The sequence below is a fragment of the Ziziphus jujuba genome, chromosome 3 (assembly GCF_031755915.1).
Source record: "Ziziphus jujuba cultivar Dongzao chromosome 3, ASM3175591v1".
NCBI lineage: Eukaryota > Viridiplantae > Streptophyta > Magnoliopsida > Rosales > Rhamnaceae > Ziziphus > Ziziphus jujuba.
Window position 1 is genome coordinate 14,260,749 of NC_083381.1, and position 12,001 is coordinate 14,272,749.

At 35.0% G+C, this 12,001-nt stretch overlaps 2 protein-coding genes across 2 annotated transcripts; both read right to left on the minus strand.

Annotated features, from left to right (window-relative positions):
* Window positions 1–132: 132 nt before the first annotated feature.
* Window positions 133–2,764, minus strand: LOC107422353 (26S proteasome non-ATPase regulatory subunit 2 homolog A-like). The gene has a single exon (XM_016031790.3). It carries the CDS (start codon window positions 2,762–2,764, stop codon window positions 161–163), a length of 2,604 nt encoding a protein of 867 aa, XP_015887276.3. The 3' UTR covers window positions 133–160.
* A 5,374-nt stretch (window positions 2,765–8,138) lies between these two features.
* Window positions 8,139–11,057, minus strand: LOC107422354 (26S proteasome non-ATPase regulatory subunit 2 homolog A). Its single transcript, XM_016031791.3, has 2 exons — window positions 10,925–11,057; window positions 8,139–10,732 (listed from the first exon to the last, which is right to left on the minus strand). The coding sequence occupies exons 1-2, from the start codon at window positions 10,997–10,999 to the stop codon at window positions 8,153–8,155; spliced, it is 2,655 nt and encodes an 884-aa protein (XP_015887277.1). The 5' UTR covers window positions 11,000–11,057; the 3' UTR covers window positions 8,139–8,152.
* Window positions 11,058–12,001: the final 944 nt, after the last annotated feature.

The window sequence follows — 12,001 nt, forward strand, 5'->3', positions numbered from 1 at the left end:
TGAAGGATATTTTCATAAATAATTTTTACAACATTCATACTTAGCATCAAATGGTTCAATAATTGATCACAATTTTGGGGATCCATTTAAACATTTAAAAAAAAAAAAAAATTTCTTGTAATACATAATTAAAAAAAGTAATAATAATGACAATATAACACTAATCTTCCTGCCAACGTTCTGGATTCTTCTTCAAAATGACATAGCCTTCAAGAATGGGGGAAAGTGGAATGTATTTGTCAGTGGCCAACTCTGCTCTATCACCGGCACCAAGAAGAACTGGGGTGGAGTGTGTCTGGAACCTAGTTATGGTTTTAGGGCAACCAGCCTTCCCAAAAACATCAACGGCATGTTCCACTCGAACTGGTACAGAGACAGGTTTGAGTTCCTCATCCACCGTCATCAACATTCTAGGCTGCATTGCCAACACAAGGAAGTATAGAACAAAATGATATTCCCCCAAAATGATGTCTTTCAAGTCAAGACATGCATACAGCATGGTTATAATACCAGCAAGAGCTGTCGGTGATAGAAGGAATCGATCAGAATGGTATGGATTTAGAGTTAGTAAGCCCTTCCCCATATGTACCAAACCTTGTGCAATGCGTACACAGAATAGAATGCTGGGGTCTTTGGAATAATAGCTAGACAGATTCTGTAGCAAGCCGGCTATTCTGGCATTGTTAGTTCCAGCACCTATTAAGCCTAAAGAGATGATGGCTGCCATGGCTACATCTGAATCTGTATCATGACTAAGTCTGCTTAAGGTATCCATGACATTGACCTTCGGGTTCGAAATTGAAAGAAGACCAAGAGCCAGAGGAACTGCCCGGCGGATATTTTTCTGTTCTGATCCATAATGTAAAAGATGCTCTAACAAACGAATTGCCATTTTGAGTCCCGATTCTTCAGCCATTGCCACCATTGCAATTCCAAGCAGAGCGGGCCCTTGGTGGGTGTCACTACCCTTCTCAAGATGATGTTGTGAAATACAATTACCAAGAAGGTTTTGGACCTTGAGAACATTCCCTGTTCCTGCATAAGCACAAGAAAGCAGAACCATACCACAATGTTTTCTGATCTTCTCATGAACGATACTTTTTGAAACTTCCATAGTAGCCTCAACTCTTTCTTGCTTCCCAAGGTATAGAAGACCAAGACTTAGAGGCAATAGCCGAGTAAGAGGTCGCTCCTTAAACTCTGACTCATTTCGGTTCATCAATGCAAATATAATTTCCTTAGCAACCTCTTCATTGCAAGATCCCACATATATCAATCCCAGGGAGATTGCAGCGAATGCAATCACATCAAGGGGAGCTTTTGCATCGTTGAGAATAGGAGAAAGTTTATGACGTAGTGTTTCGTTTTGACTACCAGCATATGCTATTCCTAGGCCCATTATTGCACCAATTCTGATCGATGAATTTTCTCTATCCAAGTAGCCATACTCACTGTCCAGAAGTAATGCCATTGCCGGATGACAATTATTCTTAATACTGCTACTGACAATTCCAATTCCTAACAAGGCACCGGCAATCAAGTGGCTGTCGTTGCTGTGTAAGTACTTGTCAATATGGGCAAGTCCAGAATCCACATCCCACAATGATATCATACCAATGCTTGCAGCAGCACTGGTCTTCCCATGCTTCTTATTCTTGAAAACCCAGTTTCCTGTTGAATTAGTACTCGTCATCACCAGCTTATCCTGACCAAAACCAGCATTTATAAATGCATTCACAAACGTTGCTGCCAAGTTCTGTCTAGCCGAATCAACAACACTTGCTTGTCCATCAAGTAAGCGAGCCTTGTAGATGTCCTCTGGAGTTTTGGCCTCCATGACTTCGATATCGAGAGCAAGGGTAAGATAACCTTCATTTAACTTCCTATTGTTGATGATCTCCTGCAGTTTGTCAATCTCATCTCCAGCCATCTCTTCATCAAGTTCAAAACTAACACCGTGTCGAGCAAGGAGGTAACATAATTGCTTTTTTCTCGCAGCATCATCACAAGAGGTAAAGACCTGCCTCACATACCGCATATTATCAAGGAAAAGCGCAATCCGAAGTGCATTTGAAAAATCTTGAAATTTAAGGCATATCTTGTATGCACTATCCAGAACCAATATACCATCTGGTCCTGTATGGCATACGTAACTTGCACGATCAACATGCTCAGATAACAGGATTAGATCCTCAACTTCCATTAAAAGGTCAACTGCTTCAGGTTCAGCGTTATGATTCATATAAAAGGCAACAATTTGTTGTACCAGCTCCATTAGATCATCAATTGGGGCCTCTTCGCACTGCCGCTTAGCGTACTCTTGAGCAATTTCTCCAGCCAAGTTTCTGACATACTCGTGACCCCACGAACCTAAATCACCTCCGGAGCCCAGCAATCTGTACTTCAAGCTCTCCCTTTGTTGTCTGTCGGCAGAAGAAGACATGGTCAGTGCCAAAACCGACAGTATGTCTGCAAAGTATTTCTTTAAATCTGAATCTGCCAATATTTCATGGTATGCTTTTTTCAAAGTTGCATAATGTGGTCTGAGAAATTTGAGCGGCTTTGGAACTGAGGTCATAGAGCTCATTGAGGTACGGATTTGGTGACTAATACACTCAATAGCAGTTTTCTGCAAACCTGGATCAGGATCTTGCACTCTCTCCACGTACAACTCCAGTTGCTGCTTTAACACCAAGTCCTGATCTTCGTCATTGTTGTTGTCGTACTTCCTCTTCCTCTTCCTGTTGGGATCCTTTGATGCCATGGTCATGTACTTAGATTGAACCCTTCTACAGAAGTACAATGAGCAAAATTAATTGAGAAGTAATAGTTTGTTTCTTCTCCGCAAGAAAAAACCACTTGGTTCTTACTTTGGCTCTCAGCTTCGAGTCTTTATAATGAACGGACTTGATTGAGAAATATAGTTTTGTTTCTTCGTCCGCAAGAAAAACCACTTTAATTCTCTCTTTGGCTCTGATCTTTTGAGTCCGTTACATATATATATATATATATATACAGAAGATACATACAACAGCAATCTTTTCTCTTCTCCTATTTGAATTGGGATAACTTTCCTATTTTACATCTACATGTGGATATCAAGGCAACTTTCATATTTTAAATTATTATTTTGATTTAATACATTACGTTATTTGCAAGCAACTTTCATATTTGAAATTATTATTTTGATTAAATATATTATTTAATTTTGCGGACTCGGAATTACCCTATTGCTTGGATGGACCATTTTATTTTATTTTTTTTATCTTTTATTTTTGAACATCTGTTAGTAAATTTTGCATCTTTTTAGAGAAGTAGCTATATAATTATCTAAAATAATATATTTGGCCCCTCCTAAATTGAAGTACTATATCTATTAAAATTATTTATTTTTTAAGTGACACATTAAAAGGAGTATTAGAATATAATAATTTGAGAGTCGTAAATTTCATCTACCAATTTTTTTAAATTTTATTTTTTTGTTAAAAAAAAAAGTAGTGCGTTATTGTATTTGAGGAAAATTTCATAAACATCACTCCCCTCAAAAATTTCAAATTCATCCCATGTTAAGGTTGGCTAAGAAATTGCATTTTTGACCCATTCTTGAATGGTAGAAACTAGGAAGCCTATTTTATCTATCATGTGAATTAAAATAAATAAATATTAATTTAATATTTTATCTTTTTACCATTGTATATCACAGATAATGATATAGATTATATATATATATATATATATATATTTTGAAAGAATGATATAAATTATATTATATATAAAAAAAAATACAGTTATAATATTCATATCCAAATGCAAAAAAGGTGCAATTTTTTTTTTTATCAAATATTAATACATTTACCGAATTGATAACAAAATAGTAACGGTCTATATTGAGTATATTATACGTAATATTGAACAAATTCTCGTAAGCTATCATATTTTAATTATTAAATTTTATTTCTTTAATATATAAGAATCTCTTTGAATTATTAATAATCAAGAGAAAATAGATTAAAAAAAAGGAAATAAACATAATAATGAATGATTAAAGTAAGAATATAAAAATAAAGAATATAATATAGAAAGTATTGTTGAAGGCCATTTTAAAAATTTCAGTTTATATTATGATAAAATTAAAATACTCTTTATTTTTAAAAGTTCATTTGAATTTATTTTCTAAGAGGTTAATAATATTTTGTCTGATCCAAAGATTATTAGACTTTTCCTCCCATTTATTCATTACCAAATTTTTTATTTGTACATTTTGTTTTTGGTGAATTATTTATTTATTACAATTTTTTTTATTCATTACCGATAAATATATATACATATATATATATATATATATATTTATTCATTACCTATATATAAACTATAAAGATTCTCGTGTACCATTTCTTTTTTTTTTTTTTTTTGGTGGTGAATTCTCATGTACGAATTAAACAATAGGCCAGTATGAATGTTCAATTGGACCGAACAATTTTAGATTATAAAATATGAAGTAGCTAATTTAATTGGTTTACTCTCTCTCTCTCTCTCTCTCTCTCTCTCTCTTTCTCTCTCTCTCTCTCTCTCTCTCTTTTGGATAAAATATTGTGATCAATAATTGAACCGTTGAACACCACGTATGAATCTTGTAAAAATTATTTATTAAAATATTTGTCTGTTTTTTAAAAGGGTCCACAAAATTTTTATAGAAAGCGTTTTTCAAACTAAAAATGACAAATTAGATTGGATTGAATTAGGGAAAAAAAATGTTTAAAATTTGATTTGTAGTAAAAATTTTCAAATCAATAGCCACTAAATCATATTTGTACTAAACTTTCATTTTGCGTTTTGCAAAAATGGTTGTAGCCTAAAATTTGTACTGTTCAGCAACGAATTATTTTTGTAGCAAAATATTTACATGAAAATTTATTTTATATAATATTTTTTTCATAATATTAAAATACAAATTTAAGGTATGTAATAGTAAATCATCTCCACATATACTAAAGAAACAACACAAGATTTCCAAATAAAATTAATTTTCATATTATTGCATTGATTGTTGAAACCAATTGTTTTTATAATAGTAGCATTGAAGTGAGATACAAATTCAAAAACCTATCCTAACATAATCTAACACCTACTCACAAGCTAAAATCCAATGCCTCATTTTTGCATGCATTTTCAATCTTGGTGACACCTTCTATGCTATCATGCCTGCAATATGAGAAACACAAAACCAAATTATAATGTCAGGTCATTACCTTAAAAAAAAAAAAAAAAAAATTTACAATGTCAGGTATCTGGATCAACAATTTAGTCAAATCAAACGAACTTTTGAGTGCTAAAATTCCAGGCCTTTCAATTCATACGAATTCTATGCCTTCTTTAAAATAAGATTTTCAGTTGCATTATAAACCCAAATGAGCATACCAAATTATTAACATAAAAAAGAAAGCTGGCCAGTTCTACTGACAAAGCATATTCCATAGAAAAAGTACAAAAGCATTTCTTAATGAATGATCCGGAAAAAGATACCAACCAAAAGAGGCAAGAAACAAATATTTAAGCTAAGGATAATATAAATGCACCAAGACAGAAAGAATAAGAACAGAGGATAAATATCATTATGAACTGTACAGGGTTTTGCATGATTTGGAGTGACACCTCCCATGCAAGCATACCTGCAAAATGAAAACTATTTGATTTAAAAGGAAAATTTTATGGGCACCAAGATAAAAGGAATAAGAACAAAGGGGGAAAAAAAATTATATATATATCATTATTCACCAATTGCAGATATTGTTTAACAGTTAAAGAATCAATGCCTTACCTTGAAGCTACTCATACGTTGTATTGTTTGCCAGGATGGTAAAATTCAGCAAGACCCCAGTCAATCAAGTGAAGCTTTCACAGCTTATGGTCAATCATAACATTGTGAGGCTTGACGTCCCTATGCATTATGCCTCGAGAATGGCAGTAATCCAATGCCCGTAATTCCAATGTCAGTTAAATCAGTTAAGAATTCAAAAGTTTAATAAGTAAAACTCAGGGTCATGCCATTATCCGACCATAACCACAGTGTTGTTGTTCAAAGGCAATAATACTAAAAGTTGAAGTTAAAATCCATTCCTCAATTTCTTTGTTGATTTTTTTTTTTTTTTAATCGAAAACTAGATTGTCTACTCTGCAAACATAAAGGTAAAACTGTATTCCCAAAGTTAAAGTAATGGGAAAAAAATATTGCAAATATTATAAAAAATACAATTTTTTTTGCAAGAAGATAAGATGAAAGAACCTTGAGGACCTCATATATATAACAGTGTATGTCATAGCCCATTAGTGTGGGGTATAGAATTTTGAAATCTGTTCTGTTCACATATTCAAATATCAAACTGGTGTTTTTGAATGCTGATCTCTTACAATATCAAGCAACTTCACGACATTTGGGCCTCCACAAAGATTTTGCAATACTTTAATCTCTCTCAATCAGCATAATACCGACAAATTACTACCAACAAACAGCAAGAACCCTTTCCCTACAGAGCACGCGTGCGCGGGTGCATGCGCGCGCGGGCGCGCACACACACACACACACACACTATATTTGTGTACTTCGTATGAGAGTCTCCTTGTGTGGTATGCATATTAAAAGCATACATAATCTATAAATACTAACAAGAAGGGAAAACACAAAGAATCACCGACCTTTTTCATGTGTGACTCCACTGACCATGTCTTCAATTCTCTCTACCTCCAAAACTATACTTATACTTTTGCATTATTCCTTGCTCAAGAAACACCCCAAGTGATTGTTCATACTCTCTACTTTTTAACCTTTTTTTGCTGAAAAAGATGTTGTATTAACCAAAAAACCGGCAGCCAAGAACCTACAAAAGGGAGGTAGGCTGGCAGCCCCTCTCCCTTTTAACCTTATGAATATATATATGACCACTTAATATATATATATATATATATATATGCATGCATGTATGTATATATGTTATCATTTGAAAAAAATAAAGGCATTGATGCTTTGGTTTAGTTTCTACGAACCTTTGTCTTATAAATTAAAGAGATTGCCACTTATATCCACATCTATTACTTGCCAACTGACTGAAGATGCCAAACAATAATTACTAGAATTAATTGTTCTTAATTACCAGGTTCAGGATCAATTTTCATTCACAATTTGATCTTCCAAATTCTTTGTATATGTAGTCCCTGTGAGGATGGTTCCAGGAGTAAAAACCATTGTTGTCTCCAGTAATTTAATGATCCCGAATTAGAGTTCTTAAAAAAAAATAAAAAAAAAATGAAGAAAATTATAGTATATAAATTTATGTAATTTGGTAAACCCATGGTAAACTTGAGCACTTTGGAAGAAGGCATGCCTTTTTGGCAGAAAAGAGAATCAAAGGAGCGAAACCCACCTAAGCCATAGCTTCCATGGCTTAATTTATACCCACTATATCATTTTCAGCAGCTTAATTTAATTTGCAGCAAATATATTGTTGAGAGTTTCCAATACTACATACAAGGAAATTAATATTTAATGCGTCTTGGACAGATACCCACAAAATTACCCAGAAAAAAAAAAAAAAAAAAAAAAAAAAAAAAAAAAAAAAAAAACTTAGCCTAACAGATACCACATAGACGTTGAACTCGATAAAATAAAAGGACACTACTAGACTACAAGACATATATACTACGAGATAATGATATACTCAACCTCAAATTAAGCATATTATATCTGAGAGTGCGACATAACATATATACATACATATAGCAAAAAAAGTAAAAACAAGTATAAAACCAAACCTTCGGAGGCCACATCGTCATCCTCGTCGTCAATAATCAATAGTAGTACGAAGTAAAAACAACTCTCATAGTTCCAACCGGTAGATAGGTCTGGTTATGGAGAAAAATTGTTGATGGGCATAATTACCATCTATCCATTACTCCACTTTTATTAAGATCTAACCAACAGTAGTACGTAGCATAAAGAGTATTTTAATAAATAATTTTTACAAAATTCATATTTACCATTAAGTGGTTCAATAATTCATCACAATTTTGGGAATCCATTAAAACATTAAAAAAAAAAAAAAACTAAATTTCTTGTGTTACATAATTAAAAAAAAGTAACGACAATGACAAAATTAAACTAATCTTCCTGCCAATATTCTGGATTCTCCTTCAAAATGACAAAGCCTTCAAGAATGGGGGAAAGTGGAATGTATTTGTCAGTGGCCAACTCTGCTCTATCACCGGCACCAAGAAGAACTGGTGTGGAGTGTGTCTGGAACCCAGTTATGGTTTTAGGACAACCAGCCTTCCCAACAACATCAACGGCTTGTCCCACTCGAACAGGTACAGAGACAGGTTTGAGTTCCTCATCCACCGTCATCAACATTCTAGGCTGCATTGCCAACACAAGGAAGTATAGAACAAAATGATATTCCCCCAAAATGATGTCTTTCAAGTCAAGACATGTATACAGCATGGTTATAATACCAGCAAGAGCTGTCGGTGATAACAGGAAACGATCAGAATGGTATGGATTTAGAGTTAGTAGGCCCTTCCCCATATGTACCAAACCTTGTGCAATGCGTACACAGAATAGAATGCTGGGGTCTTTGTAATAATAGCTAGACAGATTCTGTAGCAAACCGGCTATTCTGGCATTGTTAGTTCCAGCACCTATTAATCCTAAAGAGATGATGGCTGCCATGGCTACTTCTGAATCTGTATCATGACTAAGTCTGCTTAAGGTATCCATGACATTGACCTTTGGGTTCGAAATTGAAAGAAGACCAAGAGCCAGAGGAACTGCCCGGCGGATATTTTTCTGTTCTGATCCATAATGTAAAAGATGCTCTAACGAACGAATTGCCATTTCGAGTCCCAATTTTTCAGCCATTGCCACCATTGCAATTCCAAGCACAGCGGGCCCTTGGTGCGTTTCACTACCCTTCTCAAGATGATGTTGTGAAGTACAGTTACCAAGAAGGTTTTGGACCTTGAGAACATTCCCTGTTCCTGCATAAGCACAAGAAAGCAGAACCATACCACAATGTTTTCTGATCTTCTCATGAAAGATACTCTTTGAAACTTCCATAGTAGCCTTAACTCGTTCTTGCTTCCCAAGGTATAGAAGACCAAGACTTAGAGGCAATAGCCGAGTAAGTGGTTGCTCCCCAAACTCTGACTCACTTCGGTTCATTAATGCAAATATAACTGCCTTAGCAACCTCTTCATTGCAAGATCCCACATATATCAATCCCAATGAGATTGCAGTGAAGGAAATCACATCAAGGGGAGCTTTTGCATCGTTGAGAATAGGAGAAAGTTTATGACGTAGTGTTTCGTTTTGACTACCAGCATATGCTATTCCTAGGCCCATTATTGCACCAATTCTGATTGATGAATCTTCTCTATCCAAGTAGCCATACTCATTGTCCAGAAGTAATGCCATTGCCGGATGACAATCATTCTTAATACTGCTATTGACAATTCCAATTCCTAACAAGGCACCGGCAATCAAGTGGCTGTCGTTGCTGTGTAAGTACTTGTCAATATGGGCAAGTCCAGAATCCACATCCCACAGTGATATCATACCAAGACTTGCAGCAGCACTGGTCTTCCCATGCATCTTATTCTTAAAAACCCAGTTTCCTGTTGAAGTAGTACTCGTCGTCATCAGCTTATCCTGACCAAAACCAGCATTTACAAATGCATTCACAAACGTGGCCGCCAAGTTCTGTCTAGCCGAATCAACAACACTTGCTTGTCCATCAAGTAAGCGAGTCTTGTAGATGTCCTCTGGCGTTTTGGCCTCCATGACTTCGATATCACGAGCAAGGGTAAGATAACCTTCATTTAACATCATATTGTTGATGATCTCCTGCAGTCTGTCAATCTCATCTCCAGCCATCTCTTCATCAAGTTCAAAACTAACACCATGTCGAGCAAGGATGTAACATAATTGCGTTTTCATCACAGCGTCATCACAAGAGGTAAAGACCCGCCTCGCATACTGCATATTATCAAGGAAAAGTGCAATCCGAAGAGCATTTGAAAATTCTTGAAATTTAAGGTATAAGTTGTATGCAATATCCAGAACCAAAATATCATCTGATCCAGTATGGTAAACGTATCTTGCTAAATTAGTAAGATAGAGACAGGTCCTTTTGAAATTTGCACCATCAACATGCTCAGATAACAGGTTTAGATCCTCAACCTCCATTAAAAGGTCAACTGCTTCAGGTTCAGCGTTATGTTTCATATAAAAGGCAACAATTTGTTCTACCAGCTCCATTAGATCATCAACTGGGGCCTCCATGCACTGCCGCTCAGTGTACTCTTGAGCAATTTCTCCAGCCAAGTTTCTGACATATTCGTGACCCCACGAACCTAAATCACCTTTGGAGCTCAGCAATCTGTATTTCAAGCTCTCCCTTTGTTCTCTGTCAGCGGCAGAAGAAGAGATAGTCAGTGCCAAAACCGATAGTATATCTGCAAGGTATTTCTTTAAATCTGAATCTGCCACTGTTTCATGGTATGCTTTCTTCAAAATTGCATAATGTGGTCTGAGAAATTTGAGCGGCTTTGGAACTGAAGTCATAGAGCTCGTTGAGGCACGGATTTCGTGCCTAATACACTCAATGGCAATTTTCTGCAAACCTGGGTCAGGATCTTGTACTCTCTCAACGTACAACTCCAGTTGCTGCTTTAACATCAAGTCCTGAAACATTGACAAAACACAAAGAATCAATATCAGTTTTGAATTACAAAACGTGATCAATTAAAAGAAAAATTATAATAATATATATATATATATATATAAAACGTACGCTGTCTAGAATTTATAAAGGCAGCCCAAAAAAAATTGTAGAAAAGCAGAAAAAAATTCAAAAAACCAACGAGAGGGAATTACCAGATCTTCATCATTGTTGTTGTCGTGCTTCCTGTTCCAGTTGCCACCATTGCTGTTGCAATGCTTTGATGCCATGGCCGTGTACTTAGATTGAAACCTTGTATAGAATTATAATGAACAAAATTAATTGAGAAATAACAGTTTGTTCCTTCGTCCGCAAGAAAAACCAGTTAGTGCTTGCTTTGGCTCTGAGCTTGAGTCTTTATCTTGAACAAATTAATTGAGAAGTGTAGTTTTGTTTCTTCATCAGCAAGAAAAACCACTTTAGTCTTTTACATATATATAGATATAAAAGATACATATATAACAGTAATTTTTACTATTCTCCTATTCAAATTAGGATACAATTCCTATTTTACATCTACATGTGGACATTAAGGCAACTTTCCTATTTTAAATTTTTATTTTTATTTAAAAAATTTTCCAATATATATATATATATATATTTATTAATTTTCTTTAATGGATTTTTCATTACCAAATTTGATTAAACTTGGCGTTGCCCAAAAAACAAAATAATAATAATAATAATAATAATAATAATAAAAAAGAGACCGCTGGCTGTACAACCTCCATCAAAACCTTGTGCGCATTAAGTTGCTTCGAAAAGTCAAAAACCCCCAATCGAATTTACTTTCATTCCCGAGAAATAACCAGAGGCAGAGACGTAAACAATTTACTTTCAATTCGGATTTATAAGGATTCTTGGTTACCGGGTTTGGGTTCTTCTAGGATTTTGTCTCCTAGAGTCTTAGATGAAGATGCTCGAGTTGAGTGTCTGCTTACAGCTTCTGGTACTTGGAATTTAGGAGTTTTACAAGCTGTTTTTTCAAAGCTGAAATAATCAAAAATATTCCGGTTGATGGTGTAGGACGTGAGGACCGTTTTGCATGGAAATTCAATCCCAATGGTGTATATACAGTTAGGACTGGTTATTGGGAAGCTAGGAAAATAGAGGTTGGGAACCAAATCAGTGGACCAAGTGATTCTCACTCTAATACTTGGTGGAGAGGTCTCTGGTGGTTAACCATTCCAAACAAAGTGAAGTTATTATTATGGCGGGCTTGTGATGATGCC